This window comes from Stegastes partitus, unplaced genomic scaffold (genome assembly GCF_000690725.1).
Source record: "Stegastes partitus isolate 25-593 unplaced genomic scaffold, Stegastes_partitus-1.0.2 Scaffold2542, whole genome shotgun sequence".
Classification (NCBI taxonomy): Eukaryota; Metazoa; Chordata; class Actinopteri; family Pomacentridae; genus Stegastes; species Stegastes partitus.
In genome coordinates this window covers 1-18,444 of record NW_007580273.1, presented here as the reverse complement: position 1 = coordinate 18,444, position 18,444 = coordinate 1, and the positions used below count along the sequence as shown (strand labels likewise).

General features: G+C 42.0%; 1 protein-coding gene and 6 non-coding genes across 7 annotated transcripts in view; 6 read left to right on the top strand and 1 right to left on the bottom strand.

The window, feature by feature from the left end:
• The window catches only part of LOC103375311 (semaphorin-3ab-like), a gene marked incomplete at both ends in the record, with an annotated part of 38,607 nt that extends 20,228 nt beyond the window's left edge, over positions 1 to 18,379 (bottom strand). Inside the window, 7 exons of the mRNA XM_008305543.1 lie at positions 3,852 to 3,966; positions 5,253 to 5,398; positions 7,722 to 7,841; positions 9,366 to 9,459; positions 11,458 to 11,577; positions 12,201 to 12,263; positions 18,225 to 18,379. Of these exons, the coding sequence (XP_008303765.1) occupies positions 3,852 to 3,966; positions 5,253 to 5,398; positions 7,722 to 7,841; positions 9,366 to 9,459; positions 11,458 to 11,577; positions 12,201 to 12,263; positions 18,225 to 18,379 (813 nt within the window). The remainder of the gene's footprint in view (positions 1 to 3,851; positions 3,967 to 5,252; positions 5,399 to 7,721; positions 7,842 to 9,365; positions 9,460 to 11,457; positions 11,578 to 12,200; positions 12,264 to 18,224) is intronic.
• On the top strand, positions 23 to 94 carry trnam-cau (transfer RNA methionine (anticodon CAU)). Its single transcript has one exon. It is a non-coding gene; the product is annotated as a tRNA-Met (tRNA).
• Positions 825 to 896, top strand: trnam-cau (transfer RNA methionine (anticodon CAU)). Its single transcript has one exon. It is a non-coding gene; the product is annotated as a tRNA-Met (tRNA).
• Positions 1,966 to 2,038, top strand: trnar-ccu (transfer RNA arginine (anticodon CCU)). The gene has a single exon. It is a non-coding gene; the product is annotated as a tRNA-Arg (tRNA).
• trnar-ccu (transfer RNA arginine (anticodon CCU)) lies at positions 6,431 to 6,503 on the top strand. The gene has a single exon. It is a non-coding gene; the product is annotated as a tRNA-Arg (tRNA).
• On the top strand, positions 6,761 to 6,832 carry trnam-cau (transfer RNA methionine (anticodon CAU)). Its single transcript has one exon. It is a non-coding gene; the product is annotated as a tRNA-Met (tRNA).
• Positions 6,948 to 7,020, top strand: trnar-ccu (transfer RNA arginine (anticodon CCU)). The gene has a single exon. It is a non-coding gene; the product is annotated as a tRNA-Arg (tRNA).
• Positions 18,380 to 18,444: the final 65 nt, after the last annotated feature.

Genomic DNA, 18,444 nt, shown 5'->3' with positions numbered 1-18,444 from the left:
TTGTGCAGTGTAGCTGCTGTATAGCAGAGTGGCGCAGCGGAAGCGTGCTGGGCCCATAACCCAGAGGTCGATGGATCGAAACCATCCTCTGCTAGCACAATTGTTCAGCCAAAAGAACACTTTAGTTATTTAAATAGCATCTCTGGCAATAAACACCCATTGTTCTAGATTCCACAGGCTGGTTTCAGCGTCCTGGTCTCCTCTGGTCGAGAACATCCATGTTTTTCTTACATACATGCTGATTTTTTCTAATGGTGCCAGTGTTTTCAGTGCTTTGCATGACCATGTTTATCCCTGCTGGTCTTACTGAGCCAGTCCACAACATAACGGTGTGGCTGCACCTCAGTATCATTCTGCCAAAGGATGAAAAAACGTCCTGATTGTTTGTATTTCTTTCAACCAATCACAGTTGTTGTAGGTGGGGCTCACAAAGGATTCAACTTGGGTGTTAAAATAGTGACAAGTGGAATGGTTTTGGTGGAACATCTGCATGCAGGGAGCCGAGCACTGTGATTAAAATCTATAATCCACTGAAAAAATACAAGCAGGTCAGTCCTACTGCATGATCAGAATCATATGCAAAACCTACAGTTTCATTTCATTTTCAGTGTGGTAGGGTGATGCCAGAGGATGCTGTTGTTGTTCTCCATGGTTAGCAAAACTGTAACATACAGGTAGTGGAACAGGCCGACTGAAATGATTGGCCAGTGGCAGGCTTTCACCCACAACCTACAGCCGATGAGTCAGACTAATCCCCTGCTTTCATGTAACGCTCTATACTTCCTCACCTGTCTCTTTAACATTGTGCAGCGTGACAGCCAGTCAGCAGAGTGGCGCAGCGGAAGCGTGCTGGGCCCATAACCCAGAGGTCGATGGATCGAAACCATCCTCTGCTAGGAAGAGTTGCTTGGCTAAAGAAAAGTTTTAGTTAGTTAAAGAGCAGCCTCTTCATCAAAGATTAATAGTCTCTATATAGTCCTGCAGCTCTGAGTGACAGCAAAGTGCTGCAGCAGACCAGTGATGGGTCTATAACCCAGAGGGCAATGGATCCAAACCATCCACTGCTTGTTCTTAAGAACATTTCCGTGGGTTAAAGAGCAACTCTAGCAATGCACACCTCTGTCTAAAGTGAGTAGGTTGATGGGTCTTTAACCCAGAGGTCACTCAGACTGCTGAGCATTAACATTGCTGTATCATTAGATCACTGCTTTTATCTCATGGTTCCATCAGAGCTTTTCATTACCAAGTTAACTCCCTGTTGTTCATACCTCTCTATACATTGTCTCAGATATGTGTCCGAAATTGTGCGACACACCCTTGTAGAAATTTCTGTTACTTCAAAAGCTACTCCAGCAATTTGCCGTCAAAGTTACATAAAGTTGAAAGAGTGAGATTTCCGGGCTTTGACTCTCTATTGTGGCTCATCTCCTCAAACCATGAATTATACTCTATTTTCTATGTCAGCATGGCCACCACGATTGGGATGACAAAAAAGTCACAATTTTCCCATGACCGCAAACGGTACCCATGCACGGTACCCATGGACTGTACTCAGACGTGTAAATACACTGATCATCAACAACAGTAAAACCACACAGCCCAAGCATCTTTGCTCTATGGCATGTTTGTCTCACATTCCCAATGTTTTTACAGCTTTGTGTTGCGATGTTTACTCCTTTGTCTGTGTATATAGGTCATGTTAATGCTCAATGCTTCAGTAGAGGACAACTGGACCTTGAGGGTGATTCCGCCCTTGAAAATGTTTGACCTGTACCCCACGGGGCATCCTCAGGACGCCAGTTTGTCAGTTCTGAAGGAGCCTCATGGATTTGAATTGAAATGTTCTCAGGAACCAAAATGTGAAGTCCAGTTGGCCTCCACAGAAGCACTGAGAATATCTGCAACTTGCTGTTCATGTATCTCTGTTTATTGTTTTCACTGTGTCTCTATTCATGAGTCACTGAAGCCCCAGTGGCCTAATGGATAAGGCACTGGCCTCCTAAGCCAGGGATTGTGGGTTCGAGTCCCATCTGGGGTGTGTCACAGCAGGAAGTTGCAATCTGCCTATGACAGAAAGTTTTGGAGCATATTTACCCTGTAGATCAGTACTTTATTCATCCTCTTGGGGAAATTCAAGGTATCAAGCAGCTTACTCATGTTACTACAGGACAGATAGAGGAACAATGTGCAAATGGTGCTGGCCGAAGAAACAGCAAACAAACAATATCTCTTTGCTTCCTGCTAGATAAATACAGACTTTCCAGCCTTACAAGTGAGGGTTTGAGTCCCATTTTTGGTGAGTGACACTACAAAACTCTGCTGGACTCATAACCCAGAACACTGCTGTGTGAAAACCACCCTCTGCTATCTGTGCTTAAAGGCATTTAAACTCCTTTTTACAACAGAAGACAACCCTGTCCCTGTCCTGTTGGAAGGGAAAGGGCAGCATGTATCTGGACGTTCCAGCCTGTCCTACTTCTCATAATGCAAAGTTTAAATACATAAATGTTGGTGTTTCAGCCAAAGAAAACAAACATCACTATTAGTAAAAGTGATCCTGCTTCGGATAATCCGCAACAACAGTGACGTAAACAAAACAACGCACTGAGGCAACCATCTCTGGAGCCATCTTGATAAGAATCTCTGAGCTCACAGCAGCAGACTGTATGTGTTGTGGGGAGAATCTAAACGCTTTAGCTCCGTTTGCTTGGAGAGAATCGTGTATACTAGTATTCTTTCAGCAGATCTGTGACCAAATGTAGTATGAAACGTAAAATTCTGCATTTCAATAGGTTCATGTATTGTTTCTGTAATTGTCAGTTTTACATATTAACCAGTGCATGCACATAGTGTGTATCTGAACAGCTGTATTCAACTTTTCACTTTTGACAGACTCTGCTCAGAACTACGTGGGCATATGGTAGCAAATTTACATCTCATTCACTCTGCAGTAGCTTAAAAAACAGAGGATTTCTGTTGCAAAACCTACAATGAAAACTGTTACATCACTGATATTGAAGCACGTTACAAAGCATGGGTTGTAATCATACGCTGGTCAATAATGAGTTATTATATTTAGTACAAACTCACATCATTCTCAGCAGTCAATAAGTGAAGACACCCAAGTTGGTGTGCAGGATGTTTAAAATGCAATTCACACTGACGGTGGGTGAGTTCCCTTATTACATTCATCACCACCGATGTGTGTTAGAAAAATAATTGCAATGAGTGCAGCAATATTTCACAGCTAAATGCAGAAAAATGTGAGAGTCGTAGATCCACAGATACGAGTTCAGACTCACAAACATCCTAATTCACCCAAAATACACATCAAAGACTCACAACAGCATCGACCTGTTCCTGAACACACAAACACACACACACGCACACACACACTCGGAGCCGACCGGAGGACACTAGTGCGAATCCTCGATAATGAATAAACCCAGTGCAAGTGAATGTTGAGGCCAGTTGCCGTGGTAACCAAGGCTGAAGCATGAAGACGAACCCAAGGTGACCGACAGGGCTGTTGGTCACCGTGGTAACAGTAGAGCTATGCAGACATTACAGCAAAGAGGCGGTTAAAGCACTTTTAAGTTTTCTCAGTCTGCAAACTTTCCTCCGTCACTCATAAACACAGAAACACACACCGCCTGAGTTTCTGAACTCCATTCTTCTTCTTTATGAAGCATCCAGAGGCAGAACTCCAGCTGCTGATGTGACCGCCGGCCTGGTGTGATTAGCTTTTTACTGAGCATGTAATGTGTTTGCCATTTGACGCTGGTGTGTGGGTGGGTGTCTGTGTGTGTGTGTGTGTGTGTGTGTGTGTGTGTGCGTGTGCGTGTACTCACGCAGCTGGTCGAAGTGCGTCTGTAGTCCGTCTGGTCCTGGAACTGAGCAAACCATACGAGCCTTCTGGAAAGTGCTCCACTTATTGACTAAACTCCTCTGGCCTCCGATGTCGTTCTATGCCAAAAAGAAAGAGCAATAAATTACATCTTTATATGTGGACCTCAGGAAGACTAGAGATTATTTTAAAGCCAATAGGGATGAATATATAGAATAAAGCATTAAAGTGTCACATATAAAGCATATTATAGGGATTCTCAACTATAAATTTTATCATTATGCTACTTAATGAATTTCCAATAGAAACTTTTAATTTACATAATGCAATTAGCGAACCACACAAAAAGGCTGCAATTCAGAATATACAAGCTGTGGCTATTAAATAACTCAAACTTTCAGGGTTTGTTTATGCTTCACTACTGATTGGTGCATTCTATGTGTTTCAGGATGGTACACTGTGGCTCCATTGACATAAACCCAGCCACATTATTTAAGAGCCACACCTTGGACATTTTGCAGTGTGTCTGATTAAGTGTTTAAACTGTCATGTCAGTGGTTCTACGAATTCATTTTTCGTGGTGTCTCATATGGCAAAGCCCCATTTAAAATCTATTACGCAGTGAATACTGAACTGAAGCTTGACTTGCGAATCAAATCACATCAAATTTGGTATTTTCCCCAAATCGCTCAGCCTATCTCACAACTGAGATATGCAAAGCTTTTTATAAAATTTTGCAGGGTTGCAACTATAGTTGGTTTTCACTGGTTTAGTCAATAAAAATCAGAAAAACATGAATATGAACATCATCATTTGCCACAGGCCAAAGTTACATCTCCTGGGTCAAAAAGCTGTTCAAAAGTTGTTCATTTTACTAAAATGTAATCCTGGTAAAAGCAGCAAACCATGTTTGCAATTTGTATTTTTGTAAGACATCTTGCATGCTTGCAACAAAACAGTTGTTCGATTATCCAGATAGTTGCAGATGCATTTGCTGTCAGTCAGATTCATCGTAGTTCTAAAATGTGTTCACTCGTTGGATTTTCAAAATGTTTTACAAAATGTACACATGTAAGGAGGCAAAAAACATGACTGTAAACGCACTAACATGGCCACACACGTCCGCACATATCCACATAGTACAAACATTCGCAGTGTATCACATTGGAGACGCAGTGATAGTGACAAACATAAACAGTCCCCCATACACAGACTTCAAACTGCGTATCTATACAAGCCGGCCAGAACCTTCAATGACACACAGCTGCTTACTTGAACACACCTCAACAGGCAGAAACGCTGACAGGCACGTAGGTACTGGAGTGTGCAGTCAAACAGGTGGTTACATAAACTACAAGCAGGCAGGTTCTGCACTCTATCTGCGTCCAACGAACACACAACATACCTTGCAAACGCGTGCCACTCTGGAGTAGAGCACCTTCCCAGCAGCTCCCTCGGCCTCCTGAGCGCGCTCAGTGAAGAACACGTAGACCTTATCGTCTTCTGGGTTATCAGTTTCAGACAGCGGCGCTACCCGCACAAACTGGGCATCTGGAGAGAGGGAGGCACACAAACACAGAAAGACGGGTAAGTTAATGTGCATGTACTGCAATGCAGTCCACCTACGCTGATATGCACGTAAAATGTCAAAGTTTGCAAGCAATAGAGATAGAGCAGAGGGACGATGAAGGTACAATTGAGTTTACAAAGAGCAGAGAGAGGCAACATGCATCTTGTTGTTATCTGCAGCAGACGTGGACAGACCGGTCTGATAAAACACCAACCGGGCTCGCAGGAGATTATTTCACAGATGCTGATGTCGAGCGACAGATGTTCAGTTTACTTCAGAATTTTCAGTTTACAAAGCAAGAAGTAAAGAGAAAGACGGCGAATGGCCTGTTGCCAACGACATACACTGAACAAAAACATAAAGGCAGCACGTAGAGACAATGTTAAGATTCTTATTTCTATTTTTGTGGTTAGAAAACAGTCAAATTTAGCCAATTGTGCACAAACAGTTTCTAGGCTCTTCATCTCAAGACGAACTTTCAAACACTAGGTTAATCCACATTCTGGTCATGGGTGGCTTTTAAAGAACAGTGATCAGATAGTGTGACCAGCACACAAACACTCCTTTGACCAGTGACTATAAAAGTCCACCCTAAAATGCAGCTTTATTCTAATGACACAATTCAATAGATTACAAGAGAAAGACAAGAATGAGCTGCTGGATGCTGGTATGTCAGTCACCAGACACTTGAATGTCCAAAGCCATTGTCGTCTAAGAAACTCTTTTACGACAGCCTGGTGCAACAGACAATCTGCACAACAACATGACCCTGTCCAAAAAAGCATCCCCCAACTTCCCCCAGCGCTTCAGAAACAGTGAGACAACATTTGACAAGCAGCATCAACAACATATTTAACTGCGATGAAGATATGTGACACTAACCCAAATGGTGGACATGCTAACTTGTTAGTCAGAGGTGAAGCGTTTTCAAAAACCAAAATGAGAAGACGAGTTTGCTCCTCCCAGTTCTCTGTATGTTGTTGTCATTGTGTCTCTAGACTCTCATCACCAGAGCCCCAGTGGCCTAATGGATAAGGCACTGGCCTCCTAAGCCAGGGATTGTGGGTTCAAGTCCCATCTGGGGTGTTTGATAGCAGGTACAGCTGTCATCTGCTCATAACAAGCTACTTTTGAATGTATTTAACCCTTAATGCAAACAAACAGCATCTGTTTGCAGCATTTAAATTGCATTTTTGTGTCTCTGGACTAAGACACCTTAGAGATCATAAACAACATGTAAGCTGTCATGGCTGGCTGCGTTCAAGGCCATGACAACAAAATCAACTGACAGGATGAATTTTTTGGTTTGTCCTAATGACAGATGTGCTGTCATAGTTTTCCACAGCAGAGTGGCGCAGCGGAAGCGTGCTGGGCCCATAACCCAGAGGTCGATGGATCGAAACCATCCTCTGCTAATACGTTTTTCTTGGCTTTGTTGCACCAACCTGTGTTGTTTGGAGCCAATGTTTATACAGCCCACATTAGTTGCTTTGTGCTGAACTAATAGGTTAACTAAACCAACAAGAACAAGCCCCAGTGGCCTAATGGATAAGGCACTGGCCTCCTAAGCCAGGGATTGTGGGTTCGAGTCCCATCTGGGGTGTTTGACTGCAGAAACAGTTGTCACCTGCTCATGACAAACCATTTTTGAACATATTTAACCCTTAATGCAAACAAAAAACATCTTTTTGCTAGTCTCTCCCTGCCACGTAAATACAGACTTTCAGGCCTTACAAGCGAGGGTTTGAGTCCCATATTGGACGAGAGACACAACAAAACTCATAACCCAGCAGACAGCCCTGTTGGGATTTAAGTGGTGTTTGTAGTAAAGGGAAGCACAGGGTACAAACCTTCCTTTAGATGACAACTAAAAGTTTTGTAACAGAGAGGGAGCAGGTTTGAAAAAACACAGTATATTTGAACATTGTGGCTGCATCTTCCAGCCTGTCCTGCTGCTGTAAAGTCAGAGTACATGACTGTTGGGGTTCCATCCAAAAAAACATAACAGAATGTTTTATGACGAGAGATGTCGCAGGTTGGAGCAACAAATACCTATTATCCTATGTTAGGAAGATGTTTAAAATGTTTATATTTTTGTTGAGTATAGAAATGTTGCGGCTACAAGTGATAACAATATTAAATAATTTGATAGATTCTGGTTGCAACATCTCATGAGAGCTCTCAGATCACAAACACTTTATTGTTCGTAGGCGAAATTTAGAGCTGTTCCACTCAAAGAGAGACTAGCAGGTGTTTTTTTTTTTTGTATTTTCAGTTTGTTCTCTGTTTTTTTGTTGCACTCACCCTGCAGCCAGGTGGAGTCGTACTGCTCTGTGCGGATGACGTGACGGCTGCCGAGACTACGGAAGAATGCCGAGTCCCGGCTCATGAAGTCCGAGGTGATGCCGGCGTACAGTTCTCCGTCTGCACAGAAAACACAAGAATAAAACATTCTCACAATCGTTTAACTAAAGACATCTGATAAACTTTTCATTTATCATGTTTCAAACTTAGTGCAACTTCTGTAACCAAGTCTTGAAAAACTGCAGAAACCTCATACAGCTATGACACTGTGATGGCGGTTTGGAAACAAAAAAAATCACAATAAGCATCATTTTAGTGAAGATGCAATCATCGATGTGTTTCTGCAAAGAACAACAAACAAACACAAACTCATATACAGGTAGTTGTTTGTCTGATTTCATGACTGATTAGACAAGTTCAGATTCCTTTCCGCCAACTGGTTGACTTTTGCTCAGGAGTGCATGCTCATCCACACCTCGGGGGTATGTTGTAGTCGCCTGTTACAGCCTTGGGTTATGTGGCCTTAATCTTTTTTGGGGTTTTGAATGCAAATTTTTCCCTTCCTTCAAACCGCCCAACCTCTGAACTCCAATCAAGCAGCACCAATCATCGCAGCACCTGTTAAAAGCGCTGCAAAACCGTCACTGGGTGGCAGCTGTTGGGTGTGATGTGAGCAGCTCGCCCATGTGTCTCCTTGGCTGCCTTCCAATATTCATGTTTCCTTACTATATAATATGCCAGCAAAAGATTCATTTTGTCACTCGTGTGCCAAAAATACCAACATGTCCCACCGCATCCGGTCGGATTTTGCAGTATGCAAGCCAGCATGCTTTTCTGGCCCTTCTGAAGCACAATCCAGACAGATGACAGCTTGTGTTGCACTACAGACTGCAACAGTCAAAGCTTAAGATACCTTATGGCAAAGTAGTATCTCCCAGTTGTATGGATACCACATGAAACAGTACGTACTTTGTGCTGTGAGAGCTGTTTGTACTTTTGTGCGATACTCATTTTGTACACACTAGACTGTGATTGTTTCCCTACTGGACATGCAGCTCCACTGGCGGCTTCAACTTGTGCCTGCTCAGGAATTACTGCGCAACTGCAGGACTTTTCTGAAAATGCAACAGCAAGAACACCACCTGGCTCGCTACAGTTTGATGGAGTACTGTTTGTGTCTATTAAGTTTTTGACCAGGAATAACCATTTGTCAAATATAAGACGACCCCAGTGGATCCATATCTGTATTAAAGTTACTTTGGGTGATATGGAAGTTCATTTTGGTAAGAACAACTTGTAGCTTGTAGTAATTGTTAGACACAAGGTTCTCCTTTGTACCTTTTGTTCCAAGCAGGCTTTTTAAACGTTATTATGCTGATGTAGGATAGGTAAGTTTGGTACAACTTCTAGTCAGAAATACTCTTTTTGTTCATATTCCTTTCTTTTGAGTAGCATCCACCACACGCCGTTCCTCCGCTATGGTGTACTTTTGTGAACCCAACAACCTGCTCCAATAAAATCACAACTAAATCTGTTCTGGTTCTGGTTTTATTTCTTACTTCCCTTTCCCATAGCCAGCCGGGTCGTAACAATGCTCCTGCGCTAATTTCTAAGTCATATTTTATTTGGAAACAGTCAACTTACCGACGATGGAGGAGGCTGTTTTCTGGAACGGATCATACGGGCATTTTCCTTTTCCACACTCTGTCTGGCTGTAGGAGAGAGTCTGGTGCTCGGACTGGGGTTAGGAAAAAGGAAACAGAGGTCACTCAAACAGATGAGAAAGTTGTCAGCCTGTGACTCTGTTTATTTATGCACTAATACAATCAAACTAGCAGAAAAGGACTATTTCAGCCAGCTGAACTCTGCTGCCACACACACACACACACACACACACACACACACACACACATGCCACACAGTAAGCAGCTAAGTTGAGGGTAATCGGGGTAAGTGGAGGGATTTGAAAATGTGTGAAGCCCATCTTAAAGCAGTCAGCACCACCAGCTCCTCTAAGAACCATGTCTGAACCTCTGCTCTGATCTCACATGGCCTTTCATAGGATTAGCTGGTCTCTGACACAAAAACCCCACCGCACACATGCACTTTTATATTTTACATCGTTGTGAGAACACTTATGCTATTGTGCATTCCATAAACACTCAGCCCCAAACCAAAACTTAAATCTAACCTGAAAGCTAAAACAGCTCTTTAAATGTCTGTCATTAAGTGTCTTCAATTTCCAGAAACGCTCCCGATGCTAATATCCGAAGCTTAAACTGGGCCTCACTAAGGCCGACTGCATGCAACTTCAAAAACCACAAATGCAGGAATGCACATAACAACGCTCATGCAAAACCCCAAAGTCTTTGATTCCACATAACTGGCAGAGGCTTAGACCTCATACACAAACACACACATGCAGACCCTCATAACTGAGGAAATGTAGAACCAGTAACCTATTTCTGACAAAAATATAACCCACATGTGTCTAAATGATGAGGAATTATGCATTAATCGGAGGGAAAACGGGAGACGCTCTTGTCCTCTAGAACTATTTACAGTGAAGCTGACACAAAAATGTCAAATAAAAAAAGCTGGTGACCACCACAGTGCAGCTTCAATGACAAAAGAAAAACTGTATATATTACAGACAGATGGCACAGGGTGAACCCTGGTGGATATATGGGCATAGGGGCAGACACCACACATGATATTTCAGCTGCTCAGAGGCTCGTGTATAGGGGCAGGGACGCGCAGGACGGTGGGTGGTAGGATTGCTCGCTTCGCAAAGAAATAGCGTGCCGTGCAGTCATTCTGTCAATTTATATATTTATTTCCTACACATATAATACTGAATGATCACGTTAGAAAAACATTTGGGCTAGTTAACTAAGACGCTGCAGCTGTTTGGACGTGATGCAGAGAAACTACATCCAGTGGAAAATGCAGCTAATGTCATATTTGGATGAGCAGTAAGGAAATAAAAACCCATCAACCATAGAAACATTTTCAATATTTAATTAAAATGTGCATCCGCAACACAAACATAGACTGTCTGACAGCCATATGGGATCAGCTTTGGATTTTCACAGCACTTTTTCTGTTTTTAAGGTTCATTTAATCACCGTATTAGTTTCTACTGCTGCTTTTCTTCACTGATGCTACGACTGACGTATAAACAGGTAATAAATCAACGAATAAAACCAAAGTAAGGTGTGTTAGTAAGGTGTTGGACCGCCATGCGCTGCCAGAGCTGCTTCAATACAGTTGGCATTGATTTTACAAGTTTCTGTAACTCTACTGGAGTGACGAACATCATTTCTCCAAAAGTTATTCCCTTGTTTGATGTTGTGATGATCATGGAGGACACAACAGCTCATGAGCTCCCATAGGTGTCACTATAGAGTTCAAGGGTTCAGGTTTTGCCTTTAATGTGTCACCTACCTGTGAGTGTGATGATTATCTTTTATTTACTGGTTTTAGTTATAATCTCACACTGACATACTGTCAAGTTTTGTAATATTTTATGTAGTGTATTTATTGCTCTTGTTGTTTTTAAGGGACAACAGATGCTAATTAGCTGCTAGCTAACTCGAAACCAAGTGCGTCTAGACTTATGAATGTAAAAAACAAAAAGTTATTGTGACAGAGGGACGACTTTCCAGCAAGCAAAATGGCCACACAAAGTAAAGATTTGGATGCATATACAGTATTTGTGCATCTGTAGTCTTACCTGATGGAAAACGCTGGTGGCTATGAACGCACAGCGCGGGTTGAAGGCTCCAGTTCCACACACGTACAGGTGAGTCTGATTAAAAGGCTGCAGAACTCGCAGGAAGTTTGCACACTCCAGCTGTGACCGAGAAAGACAGAAAGAAGAACCACAAAACAATGTAGAACGCACGATGTTTTGCATTTGTGTTTTATGAAGGGAGTGGTTGTTTTACATTACTGGTTGTATTTCTATCACCTGGTAAGAGTAAAAACAGGGGAGGAGAAAAGCTACACGTTATTACAATAACGATGGAGAACATGACCCACATGTCTTCCATTAGTAAGGAAAAACATGATTTTTTTTTAATGTGCAAAAGACCAAGGCTTCACATTCAGCATGAACCTGACTCGCTGGCTCACCAACCGTCCGTCTGGTTTGTGCTTCACGTTTTTATCTGAATAAATCTCACGAGCTTGAATCTCCATATCGTCGCCAGCATCAGTCCGGCTTGTTTGTTTATGGTTTCCAAATGAATCAGATTCATTCAGCTTTAGTTCCGCTTGAGATTGTAATCTATCATGCGACTGTCTTGGTTCATTGTTGCAGACGGTTCTTGTTTCACGTTGCAAACCAGCATCACTGGCCGATCCATTTCTGTGAAGGACTGTGGCCGCTCTGTTGTAGTCGGCGTGTGACATGCTGCTGCCTTTATGCAATCTGTTGTGTTTGTGTGTTTATCTGTGCAATGAGCGCTGAATCACCTCTGGATCCTTCCCAGCCATGAGACATTCTTGGACCCGGTCCGGACTGGCTGGCCAGTACAGCTACAGAAAACACAAAGAGGGAGAAAGAACAGATTTATAACGTGTTTTTATTGCTCGCCCCACGTTTCCGATTGAAGGCTTTCGGGATTGGCAGGTGCTTTACGAGAAAGTGAGGCAGCGAGACTCAGCAGTGACTAATGTGGATGAAAAAAACGCAAGAGGAGCAAGAGGAAGGCTTTTATGTGTCTAAACAGAGGGAATGAAAACCAACTGGCAGCACCGCGGAGAGCTGATAATGGGCCAAACTATCAGAGCAGCAGTTTTAGTGGCTACATGACTAATTATTCTACAATCTGACTGAACCCACAGAGTGAATGAAAACAGTACATGTGCACAGCTATTGTCGCTGCCCATAATCCTCCATCTGTCTTTTGATTGTGTCACCGTTTTACTCACTGTTGGCCCATTCACTGTCAAACATCGATTCACTCCCCCAATTCAAATCACAACTCTAAACTCATCTGTTTAGGACTGCCTTCTCCACCTAAAGCCTATTGTTCTGTCTGTTTAAGTTTACTTATTTTAATGTTGTTTCTTCTAATCGATTGGTCTGATGTATGTACGGTGTCCTTGAGTGCCAAGAAAGGCGCCTCTAAATAAAATGTATTATTATTATTACTGCAAAATAAACCCCTGCACCTCTCTGGGAACAGAACAACCATTGGTCAGGAGTAGAGAGAACTTGAAAATGTCTTTTGTGAAGCATAGCAAACTAAGTATGCCAATAATAAGAATAGGGAAAAGGATAAATGAAATGAAAGTAGAATGTCTTTAATTATCTATTTTACAAAAATGTAAAAACCTGGAATCAACATGTAAAACATTTTTCCAAGTGCCCACACGTGTTACCAATACTGGAAAAAAGGTAACTCTGCATTCTGTAGATATTTAACTACTTGTAATCTGTTTCCATTCTGGTCCCCTATTTGCTCTGTGTAAACACAGCATCCACAACATCTCAGCGCAGTTTAGCCACAAAACCGAGATTTGTTTTGTCAAGTGACGATTGGTCACAGCTGAGTCACTAACGGCTTCATAGTTGTGCCAAGAGGGAAGTTTTTTTTTTTTTGATGAAACATCACTGAAACATTTCTCCACGTTCCCTCAGGTGTGACCAATACTGGAAACAATGATGGCTCTACATACTTTCTAATTTAACTACTTTCATTCTAATGTGTTCTCAAACTTCTCTCCGATCCGCTCTGTGTAAACACACCCTGCAGTTCAACCTAGTTCAGCCAAAAAGGCAGTGAATTTCTGCCATGTGACTATTTCCAGACGATGAGTCAGTCACGGCTTCTTCTGTTGAGCGCAGAACAGGATCGGGTTGTGCAAATGCTTATTTCTTGCCAAATTCTTGAATTGAGACGTGTCGAATAAAGTGATTTTGTTGAAACATGACAATTTCTAGCGTTGATTTGGTCAAATTTTCCACTGGAATGACACATCACAGACGAGTAATTTGAGGACCGCCGGAGAGTTGAAAATGCTAGAATCGTTTCCAGCTCTCGCTCTGATGGTGTAATTTTTTTTGAACGTGCCTTTCAAACGAGCAGCTGTCTTTAGTGGTTGAAAAGCTTAAATAAACCATCATAGGATGTGTTTGTTGTCTGAATGACCACACCTCTAGTATCATTTACTCTAATCATAAACCCGAAATATGAGGCTTTTATTATAGATACTACTATTTGTGTAATTGCACCAATTACTGATTTGATGTTCAGTTCTGCCAAACTGTTTGTCACAGCAGTGAGTTTTTGTTTGTACTGGAGACTAAGCATTTATGATGTCATTTAATCCTGCTCATGGAGAACAACTGAAGAGAACCCAGCTCGACTCCAACAAGACTCAAGCTGCAGATTTCTCTACAAGATTTATATTGATCAGGACAGGCCCAAGATAAACGCTTTTCATTCTATGTTGAAAGAACAGTTCTCAAAGATGAACAGAAGCTGACGTACACGCTTCAGTTCTCTTTTTGACAGCAGTCAGCCCACAGGCCACTTCATTATCCCTTTAATATTCTTGTGGGCTCTATTTATCCTGGTTATAAATACCAAAAAAATCAATGACACTCTTCCAAAATACAATTTTTCCAACCTCTGTAATGGCAAAGTGAGACATGTTGCAAGCAAAGTGGAGGTGGTCCAACAACGGCTGGAAAAGTTAACAGATGTGTCTTCTGTACATTTTTTTTTTTAAGCAGACTGGAGGCAGAGAATTACCGAAGGCCACGTGTTTAACAGCGGATTTTATTGTGGCTGATTAAAACACACAGCTTGTTTTAGAGTCTTGCTTCGGGTCTGTTTAGGTTCGGCTGGGTGGAGTGTTTCAAACACATGAGCTCATGCTGGATTCAGGTAAGGCAGTCGCCTACAAAAATGAAAAACTGGATGACTTCACCAGTAGATCGATATCTCAAAAACCGATCAACAGAACAGCATGGTGGAGCTAATACAATCATCTCACATATGGTGACTTAACCACATTAAACGGAACTGTTTGTGCGCATGCAAACGTAATCAGAAGTATAATTAAAACTTCAAAATGGGGTTTGTTCCACTGCTGCTTTTATGTCAAGACAATAGGGGAGGATAAACCAGAGGAGCAGATAATGGGCGACAGAACGAGGTGAGGCTTAGTGTTAAATGGCAGCTACATGACTAATCTGAATATTTCTCCAAGCCGGTCATTTCCTCGGAGAGAAGAACAACGAGGCAAAGATGGAATCGATAAGAGAACGTCCTCACTTGTCACTGCAAACCACAGAAACTGCAAAGTGTAGTTAAGCTTCAAACAACTCAACTGTAAAAGGGCTCTTTAATAGAGAAATAAAAGACAAGAGATCTGTGCAAAACTGTCATCTGAATTTGTTTAAATCTACAAAATGTGACACCAGCTCGTTGAAGGTGATTAATGACAAAACGATGGCGGTTTCAGGAAACAATTTCTGGATGTCCAGTAATCGTTCCCCGATGCAGCCGTTCCCGCAGAGCCCGGTGCGGAGCCGAGATTAGAGATTAGATTAGAGACCACGCTCCCCCCCCCTTATCTCCAAATACCACACACTGACAGGAACATGGACCACCACTAACGGTGGTGTCTCACCAGGTAAAGACTGTGGTTGATGGGAGTCTACGCTTCTGTGGAAAGCATGCTGGTTGTCAGTTTATTCAGGAGAATGTGGGTCAATAAATCAAAAAAAAAAAAGAGTGTTAATTTTCTGTAATTTGGTTGTGAATCCAAGAAAGAAAATGGAGACAAAAGAAGCAGTGAAAATGCAAAAAGACCAAATATGAAAACAGAAAGCCACAGACATATACTCAAACCCTTGGTGACCCTTTGTGTAGTGGTGGCTGCCAGCTGCAGACTCACACAGAAGGAATGCGTTGAGGTTTTCTTTTTTTCTTTTTTTTTTGGGGTCTGATCAAAGAAAAATGTGACTGAAGGCAACAGTGTCACGTTCAGGCGCTCTGCCCTGAACTGGGATGGAATGGAGGGACTGGTTACGTGTCTGACGCTCTGTGCCAGTGTTCAGTTATATTGAGTAAATATAAAGTTGTGAGGAGATGAAGTTAATAAGGTGTTGGTGTGCTGATAAGAAGCTATAGATGTTAATAGCAGAAGAAATAAACAGAAATGGAGAGAATATGGCACTGTGAGGGATTTTAACACCACAGGGAGGGAAAAAAAAAAAAGTGCACACAAGCTGGACTGGTATAAACAGACTATAAATACTGTATGTACAAACATGTAACTTTACAACCCGCACGGAGCTGAGTTATGAAGCCTATCTATCCTTTTGTTGGCTGACTGCCCGGCTGAGTGGGTGGCTGGCCAGCGTGACTGCTGTCTGTCTGTCTGTCTGTCTGTTTCGCTGGCTGTTTGTCAGCTCGTCTACCTGTTTGGCGCGCTCACAGCCTGCATGTACGTCTGACTGATGAGGGTATTGATTTGATCCGACGGGGGCAGAGTTATGAAAAGGCAGCACTGTTGCTGTCCTTGCTGTGACCCTGAACTCAACCTGACTGACTGGTAATCCATCACCGTGTCTGTCTGGCTGTCTGGAGATTGTGTTAAAGCTGCAGCACGAAACCGGAGACTGTAACAAAACGTAGATCTATATAGAAGAAAGAGGCAGGTTGTTTTAAACAGACTTCCACCATGTATCTGAAAGTTGCTCTGTTTCTTGTTGCAAATCGTGGTTTGGGGTCCTGAAGGTATAAATATTAGGGACACTGAAGCTGGATGTGTTTTGTTGCATGTCAGGCGGGAACTTGAGCAGCTGAGTTGAGTTTAAAAGGCATGCTATTAAAATGACTTTATTCTATTTGTCTCATTTATAAATTGGCCAAAAATTAACCATTTGTTGTACCAGATTCTCCAAAAAAAAAGAAAAATCTGTGCACCTTGGTGCAACCAGGAAGCATTTATTGACTCAGGTGTGACGAACAGTCACATAAAAAGTCTGGTAATCTGCAGACTGTATTTATACAGAACAGGTAGAAGACAACTGAAAATTTAAATAGTTAAATATGAATAGTAACTCAGTTTTTGTAGATTTTCAGAAAGCTTTTTTTTTGTTGTTTGCTTGAGATAATATCAATCAAACTGAAGTTGAGTGGATTGGACTCAGTAGAAATGACAAAAATAGAGATAAGTTAAGTTTGATTGATGTTGTCTCAGGTAGACGATGGAGACGTGGGTTTTCTAAAGGTTCGTGAAGATGGAGTTCTGTTTTTGCAAATGAACTCTTCATATAAAGTATGCAGAGCCTCCATTTTCCTCCCCAAAACTATGAACACCTGTGGGCACTTGGAAAAATGTCCATGATGATTCCAGGATTTTTCAAGTTTTGTAAAATAAACAATCAAAAAAATTCAACTTTTGTTGATTAATGACAATGTGAGAGGGCCTTTCTCTACTTCTAGCAATAGCTTTTCTGTTTCCATAGAGGTGCAGGACTTTATGCTGGAGTGAAAAATGAGCCTACAGTGAGTAAAAATGCACCAGGAGAAACTGGGACTTACTTAAGGAATAAAATATTGCATTTACAGGCTTCACACTGTGTTCCCCGGTGATCACAGATGTAAAATGCAGGTGAACTGGTGCTTTTTTTTTGTTCGTGGCTTCATCCAAATTCAAGCTGCTCCTGTCTGAAGTATAATATCTCTCTATTGCTGCTCAAACAAATGTGGTGCTCAGCAGTGAACGTGGACAGTGAAGGAAGTAGGAATGCAAGAAATGTGCAGAAAATTATTTGTGGCCTGACTGGAACCCATTATGTTTCTATCTGTTCTTTGGTTATGGAAAGTTACTACCACAAAGGTTTTTGTATTTATTTATATATTTTTTACCTCGCTCAGGTTGTCTGGGTAACACTTTTTTTTGTTTTTTGTTTTTTTTTACGGGTACATACAGATCTAAGTTCTACAGCTGCTTGTTAAGCTTTTGAAAATCATCCAAAAATTTGCGGAAAACAAAACAACACTCGGTTATCAGGCCAAACATAAGTCACCCTCTTGTGAATAACTGAGTTTTTGGAGAACATGGACAAGCCTGCAGATTTACAGAGTGGCTTGTTGCAAAGGAGGCCAAATCTGAAAGACGTGAGAGATGGCACAATGTCATTCTGCTGTTCAAACACTGTTTCTGTTTCTATGGTTAAGTGAGAAAAGAATTGTGTTAAAGGAAGTAAGAGCCAGAAAAGTATGAAGTTCTGTAATAAGAGTGAAGAATTCCAGAGAGATAAGACATCACAGGAGGTATTCGTCAGACGGGTGTGACTTTCCTCTTAAAGCATCAGTAATTATCGTGTCTCTGTTATCGGAATCTGCTGTCATTTGAGTGTTTATTGTGTCTATTTTGTCATCATCCCCATTCGTGCATCAACAATCAGCACCTCTGCAGTGTTGTGCTCAGCCTCAGATGGCATGTGAATGTTTGTCCTCCAGTTCTTACCTTGCGTGGGTTTTGTGTTATGTCGTCCAGGCTGGTAGACAGAAGGTTATCTTTCATGGCCACATACAGACGCCTCCGGTCTTCGTCAGGCAGCAGCGAGTGCAGGTCTCCGGCCACCAGGGGCAGCGTCAGCAGCCGGCCGTTCTGGATCAGCTCTGACAAGGAGGAGAAGAAAGACAACAAAAGACAGAATAAGAGGTTTATATTTAAAAAGAACATA